We start from the raw sequence: 23341 nt of genomic DNA on the forward strand, positions 1-23341 counted from the left end.
GTGGAATTTTCTTTTAAAATAAATTTGCTCGTGTTTGCACTTTCCCAAAGAGAGACTACCAGTACATTGTATTTTTACAGTAGCTAGCTAGGGGAAAGGCCTGTTTTCCTGACAGAATCTGCCAAGCACACATAGGAGGTTTTATTTACATAAATACATATACCAGTATTTCCAGGTATATAGACTCTTGGCTTCATAATTCCACGGTAATGTACTGATGCTAAGGGCAGCGACAGTTACGAAAAAGTGGACCTACAAGTTTTAGGAATGCAAAAGTTTTAGTAATGAAATCCTGGTCCCACTATAGTCAATGGGAATTTTGCTATTATTTTAATGGGGGCCTGGATTTCAGCCCTTGCATTTAAAACAAAAAAACAAAAAAACCCAATCTAAGTATTTTGTAGCAGGAAGGTTATGTGTTTTTTTGAAAACAAGCCCTGAATGTTCCAATGACCTGTGTAGAACTGTAATACTCAGAAAGGCCTTGCACAATGGTTAAGTTCACACAGCATTGTAAATAAATACCATGAAAACAAGTGTTTTGACAGTACAGTTCTTTATTTGTATTTGAATGCACAATCTATACAGAATATTTACAAGGCATGAAAATGGAAAACAGCACAAAATACAATTGAGGTATAAGCTAAGAGCACAGTATGTCATGTTTCAATAAATATAATTCAAAATTTGTAAACTAAGTGACCAGATAGATGCATCTTGTTTTACTAAAACCATATAAAATATTGGTTAATCTCACGTGAGGTAGAGGACAGCTTTGCATGTCATGTAATGCAACCACAGCAATGCTAACCATAAAACTGTACATCATTGGCAGAAAATTAAAAATTGTTGAATGCATTGATCATTTTATCTCAGGCTTTTACTAATTTCAGAATAGTTATTCCACTTGTTGCCTTGATTAGAGATAGATTCTACAATGTTTTATCAGTTATTCTTTGTATTTGAAAGATTAATTATACTACCATGTCAGCATCAATAAATACTTCCAACAGTGAGCATGAAAACACAAAAATAGATTTGGTCAATCACAGACCTTATAACCCTGGAAGGCAACATAACTGCAGCAAAACATTTTTAGACAAACTTTTATGTTTCCTAGAATTATTTTAAATACAGTACAACTGTGCTTTCCTTGTTTTCAAGTGAGGTATCTACATTTGAAGAAAAATATTTTAATAGATTTTTATTACATTTAGCTGATTTTCAAGTGTTTTGCTTTATTTTTAAAACCTTTTGATTTGCTGTGCTTGATGAAGAAATGTCTCAACTCACCAATTTTTCAAGAGTTTTCCCAACTGAAATAGTAACAACAGAAAACAAAATTTCTATCCTTAATAATAATGGAGACATATCATGAAATGTACCATGCAGTTGGTAAGTTGGTGACCTTTACTTTCACAAAAGTGACTACTAGGCAGAAAACTGACTGTCCTTTTGAACTAAAGGAGAAATGTAACAAACATAAAATACTAGAACCAACATTCCAGTAAGGAAAATGTATGACTGCCTCTCATACTAAAAATGCAACAAATGTAACATTACCGAAATCTGCAGCTTTTTGTACTAAAATATTTTATTGTTGACAGCTTAGATAAAATTACTTAGCCATTGCAAGCACAGAATTACAGATAGGTGTATTAAAGTATTTTGTTAACTTTACCTTACTATAAAAAGTTCTGTCATGTGGATTAATTACATGGATTAAGTGCAGGGGAAAAAATACAAAGTCAATATTTTTACTGACTAGTCAAAATATATACCCTACTATCAAGAAGTAAATTTTAGGAAGCTGACTATGAAAGTATTTCAAGGCCAACTTCACAACTAATCCTACAAAAATGTTTCTAAAATTTCATATCCCATCATTATCGTTAATTGAAAATTTATTTTTTCAAATTTAATTTAATGCTTTTTTCAAACTAAAGCCAAGAATGTATGAATAAAAAGTTGTTCATGACTTCTAAAAGGTGGGCCTGAGCAGTGCCTGATAGGCCAACATACCAGTAGCTTTATACACCCTCTAACTTTGCCTACTTCGCTAACTGCATTTTACCTTTACTATATACAAATAATTTTACACCTAAGCTATTAATATATTAAATATAGAATAAAATTACTTCAAGAATGTAAAACATAACCACTATATTTAGCCAGATACTAAAGTTAAAGGATAACTAAAGGATAACAAAAAGTAAAGCAAAGTTTCTTTGAATTAACTTCAAGATTTTGCTAACCTCTATTTATCTAGTGTTAAATGGCTGCACTTTTGAATCTGGGTGATTTTACAGCTTCCAAAATTACAAAAGATTTACTACTCTTCTAAAGTCATTACATTTTTCTTGCAGAGTCGAGTCCACCTAGTATATGAAAGTTTTCCTTTAAATTAAAATGTATATTAATAAACTAGGTATTTGTGTTGAATATTAATTATTTTCTTCCAAAAGTGCTCTAGGCAACTTTGCTTCTAGGGGTTCATTAATGAAGCTTTTAAAATTAAGAATATTTTAGTTTTTTTCTAAAAAAGTTAATATTAGGAAAATCTGGGAAACAAACTTCCTGTGTAAAAAGACCAACACACAGAAACTAGAATCAAAACAAACTTCACTATTAATATATAAAATTAGCATCATGAGACTAAGAGATTAAGTTCATATTAACAGATTAATTTTTGCCACCAGTCTCTCTAAATGGGCATTCTAAGTCTCTGTATACATTGTCAAATAAGCAATTCATCATAATTACTCTAAGTCAGTAAAACAGCTCAACATAAAACTATTTATTCTAGAACTTATACAGTATTTACAATGTACTAGGAAACTATCTTTCAATGACTATGGACACAAAACCTATGGCACATTTGTATATATTTTATTACTTAAAATTCGTATAAAATTAAGTTTACACATGTGGAAATTATGTTATGTAAATGATTATTTCTTTACTCAATGTAGGAGGATTACAGTAATTTAAAAATATTGTAAATTTAGAATTAAATGGTATATTTACAAAGTTACCTTTTAAAAGATTTTAATCAATTTTAAGTGGCTTTTTGAGACAATTATTTTATAATTAAGAGGCCTTATCTGCAATTGGAATTGTTTTGCTAAAACTTACCACAGCTCCACCTCTGGTTACAGTAATGAGAATACTAGTATAGACTGTAGCCACTAGCATTTTAAACACTGTGTCATATAGACAGGTTTTGAACAGAGTTAGATAGCATGTGCTTACAATGCTGGGACATCCATGGAGCCCTGCCTACAGTAGCACTGGACTCCCACTGTTGTTACCACTGGTAAGTTGAACCAGTGGCAACAATAATGGGAAATTTTGCAGAAATCACCTAGCGTAGACAGAGTCTAAAAGTGAAAACTGAATATATTACTACTACTATAATTATCCAGTGAGGACTCTACCCATTCAACTACTAATACATGAAATACTGCGGTAAATCAGCTAGTTCAAGACTATTAAACAACCCCTTTAGGCCCTATCTACACTGGTGATTACACTATGTGAGCCAACATCGTTTGAAGTGCAAGATACGCTCTGAAAAGTAAGTAAAAATGGTATAATGGGATTCTTTACTGCCTCAATGACATTCAGATCAAACATTTTCAGTTTACGAGAAGATAGGGTATTTTCCCAGCTGTCAACTAGCACTCACAGCCTGAGGCCTGAGAGCCAAGCTGTGTTCTTTCAGGCGCCAACATCCAATAATAAGGATTTTGCAGTTGGAATGTGGTCAACAGTTTTTTTGGTGTGTAAACTAGACTAGAACACAGCTCACTCTCCCATAGCTGTACTGACTATGTATACAGTAGTAAGACTTTTTTTTTTTTTTTTGGTCTTTAAAGCAAACAGACATGACGTTGAATACAAAAGCATATAAGGAGCAAACAGGAATTTCTGTCCCCACCCCGCAGCCCCCTTTAAATAGCTTGAGTTGCCCAGTTTAGATAGGTATGCCCATTTTTAAAAGAATGATCCAAAGATGCCAGAGAGAAAAATTTGTGCTCTGTAATCCATAATGGCAAGGGACACAATGTTTCAAACTGCTTCATTTAACCTGCTTTAATCCTCAGTGTAGATGGGACATTAAGAATGTATTAAAATTCTAAAAGGGTGTCCAACACATATTCTTAATTTTACCTCTCCCAACTTGAACAAGCAGTATATGGCACATATGCCAACTTAATCTTTCTTTGTACAATATTTCCTATTTCATTTAAATAGATTGTGAAAAAATTAAAATGCATGCAAAGTTTTTAATTTTAGCTCACTCAGAACAAAAATGGAAGCAGACATTTTTATTCATGGTTTTATCTAACACTAGTTTAACCCTGGAGAGAACAACAAAGACACAAACACCATAGCAAAACAATTTTAGTTAACAGTGGATTCAGATTATGGAACATGGAACATGAAACTACTAAAAATATTTCTAATCAACAACTAAAGTCTGTCATTAGAGATCCTTCAAACTTTTTGGAAAGAAGTAAAAGACTGTATTTTTTCACCCAATTTTGTAATAATGCTTTTAATATGTCAGGATTCTAATAATAAGGCATTCTAAATCTAACCCTTTGTGACCAGGATTTTTCAACATTAATGTCAGGTACACCAATATAGGGATTCTGTACTGCTATCCATTTTTAAATATTATGGGTTGAACATGCAGCACTTTTGCAGATTATGGTAATATTTGCAATGTTATTTAACCATACAAAGTATCAAAATTACTTTTGAAGTGTCATAGCTCACTTTTTTTCTTTAACTTTTTACTAATTACCTAATTGTCAATAAGGCCTGTTTCTACATACTAAAATAAATCTGTAGAGAAGAGACACTTTTGGATATCAAAGTAACTAACACATATGAATGATAACAACTGTTATTCTCCAGAGCATTAATATTTTCAAAACAATGTTAATAATCCAAATGTTCAGGGTTTCTACAATATAGCCCCCAATTTTTTTTTTAAAGACTTTCTTCAATAGCTGTTACCTGAAAAGGCTGGGGGGGGGGGAGGAAGGAAAGGGGGGAGATGGGAGGGGAGCAGAGGGAAGGAGATTTTTATACTTTAAAATGCACAGGATTCCGTTTCAGTTGTTCCTTTTCACACTGAAATGCATAATAATGTTATCATCCTCCAAAATGCCCACAGAATACCACAACTTAGATTTTGAAATTCTTCCATTTTGATAATAGACATTTAATAGCAACTATTAAAAATAACTGTTTGAAAATTCATACAGATGAAATTATGGAAAAAAACTCTGGCTATTAAATTTCTGATGGTCAATCTTCTTTTATCAGCGTGCCAACATGCAGCATTAATTTACAAATGAAAAGCTGCCCTTATTGTCACTGAATTTTTCACTGTAACCTAAATTCTGTTTTTCTATTTTAGGTTTTGAAAAGATCAAAATTAAAAAATATATATTTCTATAACTGGATATGCAATAGGTAGCAAAATAAAAATGACCACAGTATATTTTAAACATACAATGCTGCTTTAAAAAGGTGCAGAGTCCTCAAGCCTGCATTAGAAATATAGGCAGAAATAGTTCTAAAACAAAAGGTTTCATATTGTTAATAGCTGTCTGAGAAAAAACACCAGTACAAATAAATGCAGATTTTCATTAGTTAAGAAAATCTAAAAATGTATATCAAGATATATATCATCACCTTGGTTTTTGTTTTGGGAACTACAAATACTTGGTCTTATCATACAGGTAAGCTGCGCACAATTCAACTACAAACAACCCAGCTTGAAGGAAACAACTGAGATTCCCTCTACCAACTTCTATTTTCCTTTTCCATTCTTTGAAGATTTCAAAATCTGAAGCTTCAGTTCCTTAATCATCATCTCTAACTTTTCTCTTGCTTCTCGTTCTTGTCTCAGTTCATCTTGGAGCTCTTGTCTATCTGTCTCTGCATGATCCAGTCTCTGTCTTAGTTCTGCCAACTGCACAAATAATTAAAAAAAAGGAGAGAGCAATTTTTCTTTTTCTAATTTTAACATATATATTTGTAAAGGCCAAGTATTCATTTAATGAGCCAGCTGATTAATGTTGTAAGTATCAGATAAAAATATTTCAGATGAACAATGTGTCTCAGGTTAGTTCACATAGCCTTTTTTAAAATAAAGAATCTTTTTCAAAAAGTTGCAATGTACTGGTACACTATTTAATGAAAACAATGTAATACTATACATGCATACCCACCGTGGTACAATACAAGTAGATCCCCACATTGTGTATACACCAGACCCTTGCTAGAACGCAGGATTTGGGATCCATGTGCGGTACCGCGTTAACGTGAGGACCACGTTCAAATGAATTGCAATTAAAGTAATTAAATTTGGGATCCATGGCCACGACCGTGTTATATGCGAATTCGCGCTATATAGATGCACATTCTAGTGAGGGTCCGGTGTACTTATATATGTTTTCATATTAGTATATAAACTGCCATACCACATCATATCATTAGTACATGTAATCAGATATTAAGTCCCTGCCAGTGGTCAATACCAGATGCTTTTCATATTCCATAGTTTTTGTTCTCTCCGTTTATTTGCCTTGCCTGACAAAATGCTACTTTATTCCATAGGCATTAATGTGCCTCTATAACTAAGGATGTCACCAGAATAAGACATGATGGGATGGTCAGGTATGATTACCTTTAGTTCAAACCAAAGAGAACTCTGCAAACTAAAGAGAAGAAGACTATTTAAATTAATAAATTTGCTAGTCTCTAAGGTGCCACAAGTACTCCTCGTTCTTTTTGCTGATACAGACTAACCCGGCTACCACTCTGAAACCTACATATATATGTATAAGTTAAAACATGAGCATACATATAGCACAAATAGTTTGAATAATATAAAATCAATGTGCTTACTTCACTAAGAAAGCCATGCTAAGTGAAAAATATATTGTAAAATACTCCAAAGCCAAGAAATTCAGAGTTATAGTTCAAACTCACTAGAGCGATAGAGAATTTAAATTAATTTGCTACATGAAGTTACCTATTGTTGCAAAGACAATGACCCCCATGCCAAATCATTCTTGGCAAACTGATTAGTGTATACACTATACTCTTGGGATTATATGCTATCATTTCAATGTCACATGTCGATCATGCTGGAAACTCATACCCAAAGTTAACCTGGTCGCCATGAGCATACACACACTTCTCTCCTTAGCAATCAATTCAATATGTTCAATATATTTTATTACTTAATGTTGAAGTTAAACTGAAGAACCTGATGACCAGTTATGCAAATGATATGATAATGCCAAGCTACAAGTTCTCTCATAGAATTCTTCGTTCATTTCTGGCAATGACACTGATGAAAATTTTGTTGATCTGATAGCTTGAGGAGGTGATCTGTTAGAGCTGGTTGGAACATTTTGACAAAAACATGACATTTTTGCATTGTTTTCAGTTTTCCAAAGAGTTAGTAATTGGTGATCTTTGAAGGCCTTTTTTCCCCATCTGCTAAGGAATAGTGTTCCATGTACAATGGGTGATGTGGAAGAAGATGAAGAAATATTGTTTTGAGAGACTAATGATGCACCAACATCAGTAAAGGGATTGTGGCTAATGGCCTAAATTATCAAAAATTACTACTGATAATTTATGCAGGTAGGGCCCTGCATAAATCACGATTTCACAGAGCACAGAAACTGTAAAAATTCCCCCAAATTGTGAATATTAGTCAATTTCAAGGATGAGTTTCACAACTAAATTTAGTCAATTTCAGGGACAGAATCAATTGATTAAACTCACTTGTAAAATTAATTCTATCCTTAAAACTGACTAAATGTATTTGTAAAACTCATTTAATGCAAACTCTGGGAAATTCAATACTTTGCCATTCACACTGTTGTGAATTCACTATTTTAAAAAAATGTGATTTATACAGGGCTCTAACTTATGGATACCTAACCTGAGATACCTTAAGGAGCCTGATTATCAGAAAATGCTAAACACCCATCCTCTGAAAATCAGGCTCCTTTAAGATATTGCAAGTTAGGCATCCAAATTTTAAGGCACCCAAAATCATCAGTCACTTCTGAAAATTCAGTTCAGCATGTCTTAAAGATCTTGGATAAGGAAAGATTTATATATAAAAGCAACTCAGCTAATATACAAGACAAAAAAGTAGAAAAGAGGAGAAACCACTTGAATTTCCACGAAGTACCACTTTTTAATATAATTTCTATAGTATGTCTCTCAGAGGTGGAACCAACTCAGAAGGAGAAAAAAATGTACAAGTTTGCCCCACTGGTTCAAGGACCATTAAAAGGGTGAATGTTTCATTATCCATTTCAGCCACTGGAGTATGTCTAATTCCTATGTAGGGGTTTTATATACATACCAGACCAACACTCTGGAAACAAATTATGATGTTTGGAGGATTCCTATAGGTTCCCAAGGGATTTTCCAGATGATTTTCCAATCAGCTTTTTAAAGGCTTGGAATTAAATTACCTTTACATGTAGTATGTTTTAAAATTTCTTCTGTTTCTAGTAGTACAGGGAATATATCTGAAGCAAATAAGACTGCCCTGCTGAGACTATGTAAAACTACAGCACTCACAGCCAAGTGCCTGTAAAACTAGAACTGTCTGAAGCAGCTCTTTAGTATCCATAGGTACATATAAAAATTGTACAAACACATACACCAAGCATTTACACCATAATTTTGGCCGGATGGTGGCTCTAAGAGCTCACATTTTAAGAACAAAGGAAAACGTATCCACTGTGTCCTAATGAGTCTAAACTGGTTTGAAAAGATCTCTGAACTGAACTAATTTATCCCTAAGTCTCCCCATTCATTTTTTAAGAAGGTGGTGGGAACAGCAGATATGGATGCATTTTTGAAAAGTGACATTAAGCCTAATGCAGTAAAAACAAAGAGGAGAAATGAGAGAAATAAATCAAATACTGAAGCCATCTAGTAGAGAATTGTAATATAAATATAACATTCATTTGGGTTTTGGTTAGAGTGTCTCTTACATTCAAACTCCTTCCCCCCAGAGGAACGATCAAGGTATCTTAGTCTAGATTTTTCCTCCCCTCCATTCCTCTCCTTCCACAAAACTCTTTTTAGGAGAGAAGTGGAAACTGGAGAAGCCTGCTGATTTTTTTTTTTTTTTTGTGGGAGCTCAGCCAAGTTGCTCAGAGGGGTACCTTAAACAGTGATGACAGTTATACTCCAGCTCCCTATTTGACTCATGTATATTGATAATCCAATAATTTATCTATAGCAAAAGGGCCTAATGAAATCTGGAGAACTCATCTACCTCTACAGCTGTGGGTAGCCCACCCAGACTCAAATGTCTTGGAGGGATAAAGGAGAACAGGATTAGCAAAGTAGGAGATTCAGATAGCTGGGCATTTACACAAGCGTAAGCATTTTCTACTTTTTCTGAAGTGTGCCAGGCACAGCTAGACCCAGTTGCTTTGAATTTAGAACCATGCCACATTTGGGGCACTTTCCCCTTTAGTACTGACCTCTTTCTTCATGATCGAGGCCAATTAGATGGTCCTTTGACAGTGGCAGGCTCTTAGCATGGACTCCTTGACTCTACTACTGTGCTTCTGTGGAGAGCAGGTAACAGGTGCAATGAAATAATATGCATAATGACACTGTGATGTATGCAGTGCAGGAGCCAGGAAGAGAGCCTCTGATTGCACTTTCTTGCAGGATTCCAGCCATTTAGAAGGATCCATTGGCAGGCTAGTGATACTGGCTAAACTGCTCCACCGTACTTTGTAGGGAACTGGTGGCAAGTGTGGTAAAATGGCAGATTAGACTAGACTATTTTGCTACACTCACTGAGGGAGCCAGGAAGAAGGGACTTGCACCCATAACACCCTCAGGCTGGTCTAGCAGGAAGAACAGTGATCCAGTTTAGCTCTGAATTCCGCTTTTTCTTGGCATCCCAGCAGAGGGGCATTTCTCACAATTTAAAGTTCTCAGAGGTAGAGAGCAGAGCCTGCAGATACTTTCTATGATAAAAACAGTGAACTCAGGATCTCTGGAATGCTACATCCAGCCTCTGAAGAAATTACTGTTCAAAAGAATCATATTTCACTCAGGTGTGGCTGTGATTGATGCTGACAGGTATGGCCAAAATCAATTGCTACTAACATAGAAATAATTAGAGAAAAACGCTTGAATAAGCTATACTGTCCAGTTGAACCACACAGCTAAACAACTGGAAGTTTATATGAAAGAAATGTGTTTAGCCTCATAAATCTAACTTTTAAAAAAACCCTTTGGAGAATAATTTACTGCTTGTGCCCTCCAAAGAATGTACACTATACAAAAAACATATTGAACACAATTATCTTCATAAAACAGAATATGCTGTTGTCTGCAGTAATGGGGCTTGTACCAGATGTTTAGTAAATCGGACTACACATAGAAAGGATTATTTCTGACAGCAGAGGTTAGGAATCCTACTGAGCAGAATGTCATGAAATTAAGGTCAACAGAAAGGATTTCTGATCCTAAACCAAATACTTCTTCATTCAGCCATGTGATGAAGTGGGACTGTTCTCAATGTTTCCTCTGAATACTGTAGGGATGCCTCAGTTTCCCCTATGCATTTCTTAAGTCGCTAAATGGTGGGATAAGGGGGTGTAATTGTTGCAGAGCAAAGGGCCAGTGCACCTAAATGGCCGACACATTGTCTCCTGGCAACTAATGGCCTGGGCCCTTACCCCCTGCAAGGAGATAGCTAAAGGTGTTGGAGAACAAAGGAATCAGGTGACCTCCTGGCCCGGGAAAGGGACAAAGCCCAGAGGAGGAGGGGCTGGAGGGTGAATCAGTTTGGAGCTGGCTGGGGACTGTGGAGTGAAGTGCAGACGTGATTGTCTGGCTCACTGCCCCTCAAAATAGACCTGGCTGAGGGGTCCTGTTCTCTGTACCTACAAGCTCTGTTTTAGACCGTGTTCCTGTCATCTAATAAACCTCTGTTTTACTGGCTGGCTAAGAGTCACGTCTGACTGCGAAGTGGGGGTGTGTGCAGGACCCTCTGGCTTCCCCAGGACCCCGCCTGGGCAGACTTGCTGTGGGAAGCGCACGGAGGGGCAGAGGATGCTAAATGCTCCAAGGTCAGACCCAGGAAGGTGAAGCCATGTGAGCTTCTTGCTCTGAAGACAGTCTGCTCACAGAGAAGAGAATTCACCAGAGTCCTGACTGGCTTCGTAGGGAGCAGTTCCAGAGCATCGCCCGGGGACTCTGTGACAAGCCAGTAGCTGCTTTTCATCTTGTGGTACTTTTAGTATAGAAAGGAAAATATAATTTTGTTGATGAGTTGATCACAAAGCTTATTGATTTGGCCGTTTAGAATTGGTTTTTAAATAATTAGGATGACTAGATCTCTATGACAGAAGGACTGAGACCTGAAATAATTCAAGTTTCATGGTAAGCAAAATTAATAAACAAAATATTTAGAAGAGTCAGAATCCATGCTACCTGCTGATGTATCTAGCAGGATGACAGCTGCTAGCTCCTATAGAAAAGAACAATGATATAGATTAAAAGTTATTTAGTCTAAAGAATCAGAGGGGTAGCCGTGTTAGTCTGCATCTGTAAAAGCAGCCAAGAGTCCTGTGGCACCTTATAGACTAATAGACGTTTCGGAGCATGAGCTTTTGTGGGTGAATACGAAGTGGGTATTCACCCATGAAAGCTCATGTTCCAAAATGTCAGTTAGTATATAAGGTGCTACAGGACTCTTAGTCTAAAGAGGTGAAAGTCACCACAGCTTTTGACATAGCAACATTGGAGACAGGAAAGCTGGGCGAACTTCCAGAGGTAATGAATCGGTAGACAATCATGGGATGAGGAACCCAGACTGTGGCCTTCCTCTCCAAGAGGACTCTTAATCAAATGCTTCTATGAAAAGTAGAGGTGGCCTCACCTGATACTGTAGCGGACTCTGACACCAAGGGAAGCTGTCAGTCTAACCCGGGGTCGGCAACCTTTCAGAAGTGGTGTGCCGAGTCTTCATTTATTCACTCTGATTTAAGGTTTCGCGTGCCAATAATACATTTTAACATTTTTAGAAGGTCTCTTTCTATAAGTCTATAATATATAACTAAACTATTGTTGTATGTAAAGTAAATAAGGTATTTAAAAAGTTTAAGAAGCTTCATTTAAAATTAAATTAAAATGCAGAGCCCCTTGACCAGTGGCCAAGACCCAGGCAGTGTGAGTGCCCCTGAAAATCAGCTTGTGTGCCACCTTCGAAACCCGTGCCATAGGTTGCCTACCCCTGGTCTAACCAAAGTGTGGCTGCTTTCAAGAAATATAAGCATTCTTTTTTTCTCTACAACTAAAAATGAGAATATTTTATTTTGTTTAGCTTACAAGTGCAAATCTAAATGTATTAAGCAAACCATTTTTGTTTTAACTGCATTTTCTCCTCATTGTTAAAAAGTCTTGTTTTTATTAAATTACTGTGGTATGGTTTAATGCAGGCATCCCCAAAAAGAAGAGAACTGCATAACCTCTAAGGAGAGATACTGACAGGTAAAGAGTTTCTGTACCCTATGTCCCCTTCAACATTGGTCAACAGGCATGTACAGAGGTGTCCTATCTCCATGAGCTATGTTGCCATTAGGTGAACAAGAGGGAAAAGGCCAAAGAAGATGATGAAAGCTGGTAGTGGTACAGGTAACACACTTCATCATAAAGTTTAAAAGCTGAGCTGGCAACAGCCTAGTACAGTTCATTTTACTTGGCAATTTCATAATTAACTAGGTGGTGCTGGACAAAACACAAGATTTTAAACAATATTTTTTCTCCTTACCTGTGCTGCATATTCAGCTTCTTTGTCCTTTTCTAAATTGGAGTCACAGGTACACTTTTGCCTCATCACTTGTTCCAGTTTTTTCTCCAAGTCTCTCTGCTCAACATAAAATTCTTCCATTCTTTGAGCATGCTCAGTTTGCAAAGATTCAAGTTCCTTCTGTAAATTCTGCTGCTCCTCAGTTAGTTCCTTCATAACTTTAGAGTTACTTAACATTTCCACTTCCTGTCAAGAAACGATGAGGATTATACACAGAGTGATTCTAAAATCACTACAATCAAAATCTGTGTTTCTATTAATTTAAATGGGTATCTGGAAATACTGAGGAGAAACAAACAGATTGTCCACTTTGCTGCTCTGTAAATAGGAGTGTTGAATTCTGTAGTAATTATGCAATATAACAAAGTGGTATTGTCAAACATCCAGAGCTTCCAGAAACCAACTCACAGGTCACAAAAGTGAACCTATGTGAGCAGCCATTTCATTTTGTAAACCAATTAAAATAATAATAAGATTACATTTGTTCTTTGATATGAAAATGCAGAGATCAAAATGGGCTGGCTTGTGGCAGCTTAGCAAGTCAGTATTTTTTCTGGATATTGCCATCTTTTCCTCTGTAGTTTTAATATTTTTTTAAATGAAAGCTAAGTCTCTGAACGAGGTGTAATCAAACTAGTGATATATACCAGAGTCTGCAGGCAGCCTGAAATAGCAGATCTGGGAGGCATGAGTTATCCCATTTTACCTCAGTTGTGTTGATTCTAAAGTTAATTATACCAATGTTAAAATGGAACTAACTACTTTATTGCTGGTCAAAGAACACATGAAACAAAGACAACGATCAACTGACATGAATACATGCAAAGCATGCATGAAAGAGAGAGAATCACACTGTGAAGATATGACCAATCTGATGCAAGTGGCATCTTGCTTTGGGGCCTCAAGTGTACAGACTTTAGTTTGTGATTAGAGCTTACAATAATTATATTTAGCTTTTTCTTCAATTCAGTTCCTGTACTACAATTTCTCTGATAAGTATCTATGGAAGAGAGGGTTTTAAGGCTAGCTATGGAGAGCTGCAGAGGTCTCTGCTACCACAAATAGAAGGGAAAGAAATCTTCTGTATTTAAATTATTTTTTCCTTGATTTGAGTTTAACAAAGAAGCACAGCCAAACTGGTGATGACAATATACTTTCAAGGGGAGAGATATTTTTCTGCTGCAAGGGGAAAAACAGACAAACCTAGCTGGAATATTTAGTTAGAAAGTTACTATAAAAGGAAAATCTTTGTAAGCAGCCTAAACAGTAAATATAAACATATTTGAAGCTGGCAGAAGTAGTTAACTGAAAACTTAAGTACTACATGGAACCAAAGAGGAAGATAATATTTATACTTTCACAAAAGTTTATTTTTGTTTAAATACCAACACATAACATCTTTCATCCACAGATCTCAACACACTTTACAAAGGTAGATAACCATCATTTTTCTCCATTTTACAGATATAAAAACTGAAATATGGAAAAGTAAACTGACTTGCACAAGGTCACAGTGAGACAGTGAAAGAGCTTACGACAGAACCCAAACCTCCTGACTCCAAGTCTGGTGCCCTAGACATTGAACCATCAAATTTCCCTGCAACTCTGAAACAAGTCTTGTACCTGGTGCTGGTGCCCATTATAAAAATCAAACATTTACCAAACTGTGGCACTAGAGGGAAGGACTGGTGAAAAACTATATTGTGGTGCATGGAATCAGAGTCAATATTTCAAAAGCTATCATTTGGTGGTAAAAAAACCTTGTGGGATCAGCCAAACCACAACCAACTAAACAGAAAAGTTGATGGTTTGGAGCACAAAGGAGCAGAACATATATAGGCCAAAGAGGGGCCCAGGACAATCAATTGCAATGTTTTTAGCCACAAATGAATAATCCTGGAATAAATTTCACAAAAATCTAGAACAAAATCATAACAGATGAACAATGACCTAGAGCAACTCAATCCTTTGCTGAATTCCGTGCTCAATCCACCTGAAAAGAGAGACTTGCCTACTGAGAAGTGATTGAACCCTACTGGGGTTTGAAACACTATTCAATAGTTTTTGACAAATTTTTATTTTTTAACTCTTGGTGCTGAAGAAGAAAATCAAGATTAAAATTAACAAACATTCTAATTAAAAAACAAGCATTATAAAAATCACTATAGCACATATTAAATGGATTAAAAACTGGCTGACATGTCAAAACACAATTGTTAGTAGGAAATCATCAATGAGTGGCATGTTTTTACTAGGGTTCTACAGGGATTAATATTTAGCACTATACTTTTCAGTATATATTTTTGTTAAGGATCTGGAAGAAAGATAAAATCACTGCTGATAGAATTTGCAAATGGCACAAAGATTAGTGGAGTGGAAATAATGACATCATTTATACAGAACACTCTAGATCAGTGCTTCTCAAAGCCAGTCCGCTGTTTGTTCAGGGAAAGCCCCTGGCGGTCTGGGCTGGTTTGTTTACCTGCCATGTCCGCAGGTTCAGCCGATCGCAACTCCCACTGGACGCAGTTTGCTGTCCCAGGCCAATGGGGGCTGCGGGAAGCTGCGCGGGCCGAGGGTTGTGCTGGCCGCCCTTCCCACAGTCCTTATTGGCCTGGAGTAGCGAACAATGGCCAGTGGAAGCCACGATTGGCTGAACCTGCGCATGCGGCAGGTAAACAAACTGGCCCGGACCACCAGGGGCTTTCCCTGAACAAGCAGCGGCCTGACTTTGAGAAGCACTGCTCTAGATCACTTGGTATTCTAGGCACAACAGACAACTTGAGTTTTAATACAGCCAAATGCAAGATCTTACATCCAGGATGGAAGAATGTAGGCCATATTTACTGGATGGGGGGGACTGTATCCTGGAAAGCAGTGACACTGAAAAGGATTTAGGGGTCAGGATAGATAACTAAGTGACATGAGCTTCGATTGTTATGCATTGGTAAAAGGCTAACAAAATCCTTTTGACTGTATAAAGAGGAATCTCAAATAGAAATTAAAAGATGTCATTATCTCTTCATACGGCCTGGGTGGCACTACTGCTGAACAGTGTGTTCAGTTTTGATGTTCACACCTCGAGATGACGTTGAAAATTGAAAAAAGTTCCGAGAATTGCTACAAGAGTAATTTAAGGTTTGGCGGACATGCTTTACAGAGGGAGACTCGATCTCTTAAAGAGCTCAATCTATTTTACTGAAGTAGGGGTTAAGAGGCTACTTGATCACAGTCTGTAAGTTCCTACACAAAGGGAGAAGACTCCTGGTACTAGTGGGCTCTGTAATCTAGCAGGCAAAGGCCTAACAAGTTCCAAAGTCCAGAAGTTCAAGCTAGAAAAGTTCAAACTGGAAATAATGCACTTTTAAGGAAAAACCAATGAAAGTACTTAACCATTGGAACATCTTATCAAATGTGTGCTTTCTCCGTTACATTAAGTCTTTAAATCAAGATTTGATGTTTTCTTAAAAGAGATGGTCTAGTTCAGCCATAAATCATTGGCTTTAAGGCAGGAATTACTGGGTGAAGTTCAATGTTTTGTCAGACTAAGTGATCATAAAGGTCCTTTGTGGTCTTAATCTGTCATTCTGTGAAGATGGCTGTGGAGTATATATTTACCTGCTAACTGAACTGGAGAGTTAACACAGTGAAGTTACTTAAGTCCAGATCTTGCAATTTACTCTGTGTAGGAACACCGATCTGCCCACACTGAACCAGTTGCAGGATCAGTGCTAATATTTATTCATTCAGAGTAAAGATTACCACAGTGTCAACAGGACCTATATACCATTGACAGTGCTAAACTTTATCGCAGGGTTTAAGAGGGACTCAAGTAGAGCAAAGGTCCTTGTGCATATGTAGATGCAAATTTCAGGTATAAACAAACAAAAAAAACTTTATTTCATACTAAACTAAATAAGCATGAAATTCACCCCACTGCAGAGGGCCTGCACAAAGCCTTGGGCACCATGCAAGCCCTTAACCTCTGCAGTGGGCTGAATTTCAGCCTCATTTACTATTAAATTATATTTTCACGTACATAAGGCCTAGAGTAAAATTTGGTATACAAATGTAGTATGCATGCATAAAAATTGTGTGAATACAACTTTAGCAGGAATATTAGGTAACTATTTTTGTAATGCCAATGCTGTTTAATTCTAGTTAACAACAGAAATATCCTGTAAAAAAGAAATTTAAGTACAGTACCTGAACTGTGTTTTAAAAATATATTACACTTCTCTGGAAATGACATTTTATTATTGCTGAATTAAATCTTAGCTATCAATGAATGCAGCATTGCTACATTATTTCAAAAGTAAGTGTACCATATTGTACCACACACAAAGATAAAAGGCAAAGCTTTTGTTATCTGTCAATCCTAAATGCCAATGATAGCTAGTAGAAGGTTGAGATTTTTCTAGTGACCAAACCTCCTCAATTTTTCTACCACAGATATAAACTCAAAGTATAGTTTTATTCATTAAGAATTCTTCCCTTTTGTTAATTTTACTGAATAGGTTAAAAGCCTAAGACATGATCTGACAGTATGTGAGAGGTGATCTTAAATTTTATTTAAAACTGAGTCAAATACTTATTGTTCAAGTAGCTAGCAACTTGCTGCTCATTTGAAATAGTTAAATGTAGAGTAAATGATGTCAACTGCTAGTGAAACAGTATTAGACAAAGGAAGGAAGTTTCTATTCCGGTAATGGTTCAAACAGCAGCAAGATCTTAAACTACCTGGCATGTGATAGAAAAAACACAGGGTTTGAATACAGTCAGCTATTAAGCTATACTTCAATTATTAAGGTCATATACTAGTTGAGTATTTAGCCTCCAAACATACAAATTAACACCATATAGGACCTATGGACTATTTTAGTTAAAAAATGGATTTTTACAATTATACTTAAAGAATTCTATTAAAATATGTAATGCACATTGAAAGAAATATCTAAGCACCAAAAATTAATTAGAAAGTGAAGCACATGGATTTTTTTTCTCCCAAGCGGTGATCTTGGCAATACACATGTACCAAGATCTGAAACTCGGTAAAATCCATTAAAAATGGTTTTATAGCTTATACTGAAAATTTTAACATAACTTACATTAGAAAGACAATATAGTGAATGTCAGGTTCCTAATATGAAATATCACTTGTGCTTTATTTTTAATAGTAGTACTGATTCTAGGACCAAGAAGCTAACAGGAACAACAGTTTTCTGGTAATAAAATCAAAGGTTGGTACCATACCATTTGAAGCTGCTGCTTCTTTTGCAAAATAGTATTCAGTTTTTCTTGCTGTTTAAGGTAGGTTTTCATTACTTCCTCCATGATTCTTCCCTTGTCATCTTCACAACTGATGTCCTTGATAGTAGTTGGGGATGAGGTTTGTGCACCATTGCCTATTTCAACCTGGTTAGATTCTGCAGTGGCTTTGGAAGTGGCATGTTCAGATTTCCCTTGTCTTGTAGAATTAGTTGACATAGGTGGATCTTTAAAAGACAAAAAGGTAGCAAAACACTTGTGGAAATTTGTTTGTTGAAATTCCAGATTGCAAAAATACAAAGCAACCTATAAGATTATGTAAAATGCATAAGAATGTAGAAAAAGAATGCAGTAATATATGAAAATTACAAAATTGGCTTACCTTTGATCTTTACTAAAATAAATATTATTGGGTATAAAAACTGAAAGAACATGAAAGCAAGTTTCAAATTTCATTATCTACTCACCCACACTTTTATGCAGTTCTGTGCTAGTTTTTAAGTCGATTTTTTCCTGCTCTTCAAGAGAGAGCTCTGGATATGAGGCAGCTTTTTTGTGTTTAACACTATTGACTTGTTTCTGTGACTGTCCAGGTAAAGATTTAATTACTTCTGAAATCTTGACTGCTGTTTTTGTAGCTTCTTTACATTGCAATGTAAGGGATACATTTGGAGCAACCACTTTATCACACATGTAAAGGTAATAGCTGAAAGAGTAGAATAGCAAAATTAACAAGAGAAACTAAGATTTAACAAAAGTGAATTAAAGCAGCAGTAAGTTATGTTTAAGATGATTTCAAATATCAAATGTTTTATAAGTATTAAAAAATTGCAAAGGAAAAAATAAATGAATGTCAGAGGATGTTGTGAAGGCCAAGACTATAAACTGGGTTCAAAAAATAACTAGATAAATTCATGGAGGATAGGTCCATCAATGGCTATTAGCCAGGATGGGCAGGGATGGTGTCCCTAGCCTCTGTTTGCCAGAAGCTGGGAATGGGCGACAAGGAAAAGATCACTTGTTCTGTTCAGTCCCTCTGGGGCACCTGGCATTGGCCACTGTCGGAAGAAAGGATACTGAGTTAGATGGACCCTTGGTCTGACCTAGTATGGCTGTTCTTATGTTCCCTTTTTAAATTGTTCTTGTATAATAGAAAGCATAGCTATCTACTGAATCTTTATGCAGTGATTACATAATCTAGGCTCTTCAGAACCAAATCAAGTGGAGCAATCCAATTTTCAACTGATTGCTTTAACATGACACAAATTCCTCATTTGGATGCAAAAAATAAAATTAAAAATATAAAGGCACTTATGCATGTTAAATAATCATTTTGGTTTCTCAAGTATTAATCTGAGGATTCAAATGTTGGATATGGAAATCCCATTAAAGATTCTTCTTTTAAAAACTGAGTTCAGAGTCTCTAGATTGTTACAAGACACCTTAGAACTCTTACAACTCTTTCATTAACAGTACATCACTGTAATAAGTTGTTAAAGAAAATTACCAAGGTGAAATCAGCAGTTGCACTCTGAGATTAATCATATTCCTTAACTAAGTGGGATGTTAAAAGGGTCATTTCTTCTCTGAAAATTATTTTTGAGAGCCAGATTTATGTACAATGCACTGCTGGAATCTCCCAACCTACTTCATTCAGTACCAAAAATAAATGTATATTTAATCACCAATACATCAGTCACACAGCAAATATATTTTTTCACAGAAAGAATTCACATCTTGGATGACAGCAAAAAGACAGAAGGAAAGCATTATAGTCATACAGTTTCGAAGAATCATAATTAAATGAACATTACATTTTCAGTTCAGAAGAAAACCTCTTCCCACCAATCTTAACTATTAGGTCTTGTGCAATGTTCCCTCTAATTTTTTACATCCATGTGCAGAATGAATTTTGTTATGTGCACCAATATGGAGGTGATGTGTGGCAAGGGTGGGGCTGAGGGGTTTGGAGTGTGGGAGGGGTTCCTAGCCTCTGTTGAGTTCTAGCAACCATCCTAATTCTGCAACAACATGAGGTGGCAACATCTTCCTGTCCATCCAGCATATCACCAGAAAGTAGACTGACAAAAGCCAGAGTTATAGAAACCACAGAAGAAGTCAGACAAGCAGCATCATGTATGTGCATGTTGACATATGGCCCAAACCTCCATGGCAGGCCAGCATCATTGTAGCCAAGCTTCATTTTTACTGTGAGGAGTAGTAATTGCAATGACAGGAATTTGTCCACGAGAAGATGCACTCTCTCTTACCTGTAACTGACCATAATTTCCATGAACTCTATCATCTGTGATAGACTGAGATGATTTTTCAATAGTTCACTAGGAGGCTCATCTGAGCAAACAGAGAGTGCATATTTGAGGTTTATCATCATCTCCTGCTGGGACCTGTCTCTGATCAGCCAATAGTCCAGATAAGAAGAGACTTGGATGCCCTGTCTTCTTGGTGCGCCACTACCACTGTCTGAATGGCAGTAGTTTGTATTAGTAGAGATCTGGCCCTACTGTGAACCTCAAGTAGTTTCTGTGGGCTAGGTTGATGGCTATGTGAAAGTACCTGTCCTGTAAGTCAAAAGCCATGAACCAATAAAGCGCCTGAAGAGATGGAACGATGGAGGTAAGTGTTACCATCTTGCATATGAGGCCGTGTACGTATTTGTTCATCCTAGATCTCTGGATCCTGAACAAAGACCAACCCCTTTTCTTCTTTGGTATATGGAAATATTGGGAGTAGAAACCTCTTCTCCTATATCCTAGAAGCGGTACCTCTGTGGCAGTGTTCCCTCTAATTTTTTATGTCCATGTGCGGAATGAATTTTGTTATGTGCACCAATATGGAGGTTATGCATGGTGGGGGTGGGGCCGAGGAGTTAGGGGGTTGGGAGGGGGCTCAGGGCTGGGGCAGAGAGTTGGGGTGCAGGGGGGTGAGGGCTCTGGCAGGGGGTGCGGACTATAGGTTAGGGCCGGGGATGAGGGGATTGGAGTGCGGGCTCTTCTCCCCAGCCACGGCAGTTCCAGCGGGCCTGGGCTGGGCCAGGTGAGGGGCTCCTCACCCCGGCAGTTCTGGCGGGTCTGGGCAGGGCCAGGCAAGGGGCTCCTCTCCCCAGCAGCTCCGGGGCCTGGGCTGGGCCAGGGAAGGGGCTCCTCTCCCCGGCTGTGGGAGTTCCAGAGGGCCTGGACAGGGCTGGGGGAGGGGCTCCTCTCCCCAGCCACAGCAGTTCCGATGGGCCTAGGCTGGGCCAGGGGAGGGGCACCTCTCCTCACCTGCACAGCCCTTTATAGCCTGCTGTGCAGCTGCACAGTTACAGGAAACTTAGCTTTGTGGTTCCTAGACAAACAATGAAGACACTTATTTTTGTACCAGTTTCTCGCACGAAGGGTCCCTGCAGAGGGATGGGGAAGAAAGGTGGATGGAGACAAGGAATAGAAATGGATGTGGTAGCCTAGATGATATCTAGCACCCATTTGTTGGCTGTTATAGCATCCCACACCCAGTCGCAAGGGGTTCCCAAAGGTAGTAAGCTCTGGATTGGCTCCAGTGTCATTCTCAACACTCCTATCAAACCTGCTGTCTCTACGACTGCCAGATGCGTGACTAAAGAGGTTGACAATGGAAATCTCTTGGAGTAGGTAGGTATCTCTTGGCAGGCACTCAGGTATACTCTCTTTGAAAGGTAAGCGATCCTGGATGGAATTATAGAGCTCAGTATATGAAAAAGTTTGTGGGACTTTCCCTGGATGACTGTGGTTTCAATGTCCAGGATCTCCGTGATCTGGGACACAAGGTCCCAAAAAGCCTCAAAGTTGACTGCTCGTGCTACTGCTACTGGTACAGAAACTGGTACAAAAATCTGATGACAGAAATGATTCCTTAGGTGGAGAGTGAGATTGTTGCTGTCCCTCAGTTGTCACCTTCTCCTGGATGTAGACCTCTGGTTCTGGAGTGAGTTGCCTGGCTAATGATGCTACTGGGACGTAAGATGTCCTTTGCCTCAATGTATGAGAGAGATGTCTGCTCCAGAACATATCTGACACTGGTCCCCAGTACGGCCAGAATGGCCAAAGTGACACGCTACAGGGGTGCTGGCCAGGTTAAGGATGGTCGTCCCGGTGCCATTCATGGCGTGCCGGAGGTGGGGCCCAGAACTGGTGGCCTCCAGAACTCTTCCTAGGGCCACTCTCCAACAGTAGGGGAGAGAGACCTCTATTCAACATCGGCAAGAATGATTTGGCAGTGGAGTATACTTCCTCAAACAGTAGGGCTGTAGAGTGGCATGATCCAAGTGCTAGGAGAGCCTGCACTGGTCGCTGTTTAGAGCAGTGGATGTCTCTAGAGCCTCCATTTACGTATAGTTCAAACCCTTGACAGGTTTGGCTACCAGTCCTGAGGTCAATGGTGAGGCCAGCACCAGGACTTCCTTACCACTTGCTACGTCAGCTGACTGGCTTTTCTTGTCTAATTTGGGAGCCATAGGAATTTGGAAGCTTTACCTTTGGAGAAGTAGGGTTTTGAGTCCTTTTTGTGAGGTGGTCTGATTTGGTGCTTGGCACAGTGCTTGCGCTCCATCCACCCTTGCCTTTCAGAGTCTCCCTTTGGTGTTAGTGGCACACATGCTGAACTTGTAAGAGTTGGTGCCAAGGTAGTTGGTATAGAAGTTATCATCACTGAAGTTATCAGTACCAATGTTACTGGCTCCTTCTTCAATGTATTCTTTTTTTCGAACCGCCAGAGTATGGTGTCTACTTGAGGAGTGCTAGCAGATTATTTCTTTGGCTCAGGTTGAGCCGTTAGGATCTCCTCTGGGTCATAAGTGACCTGCATAGACTGCTCTAACAGCTGTAACCTGAGCTGAGCATCACTGGACTTGTGAATCCTTGAGGGGAAAGACCAGCACATAGAGCACCTGTCTGGGATGTGGCTCTCTCCCAAGTGAGAAAGGCATAGACTGTGTCCATCCATAAGTGGGATGAGGCCATCACAGGACAAGCAGGGTTTGAACCCTGACAGCTTAGTCTACCATGAAAAGAGGCGACCTAGCCATAACAGTGTGTCTGGCAGAGGGGAAGAACGTTGATGTTGGAGTTCTTTTCTTTTCTTTTGGAAACATCCAACATGAAAAGGTAAAGAAGATGAAGTTCTTCACCCATTTTTTGT

The 23341-nt window shown here is 37.9% G+C and overlaps 1 protein-coding gene across 3 annotated transcripts in view; it reads right to left on the minus strand.

The window, feature by feature from the left end:
- Positions 1–539: 539 nt before the first annotated feature.
- SKIL (SKI like proto-oncogene) overlaps positions 540–23341 on the minus strand; it is a 34779-nt gene continuing 11977 nt past the window's right edge. For all 3 annotated transcript variants that reach the window (XM_039489440.1, XM_039489442.1, XM_039489441.1), the window contains exons 5-8: positions 18637–18875; positions 18155–18396; positions 12863–13087; positions 540–5992 (exon numbers count right to left, since the gene is read on the minus strand). In XM_039489440.1, the coding sequence (XP_039345374.1) occupies positions 5831–5992; positions 12863–13087; positions 18155–18396; positions 18637–18875 (868 nt within the window). In that variant the 3' untranslated portion in view covers positions 540–5830. The remainder of the gene's footprint in view (positions 5993–12862; positions 13088–18154; positions 18397–18636; positions 18876–23341) is intronic.

The sequence above is a fragment of the Mauremys reevesii genome, linkage group 9 (assembly GCF_016161935.1).
Source record: "Mauremys reevesii isolate NIE-2019 linkage group 9, ASM1616193v1, whole genome shotgun sequence".
NCBI classification, from domain to species: domain Eukaryota; kingdom Metazoa; phylum Chordata; order Testudines; family Geoemydidae; genus Mauremys; species Mauremys reevesii.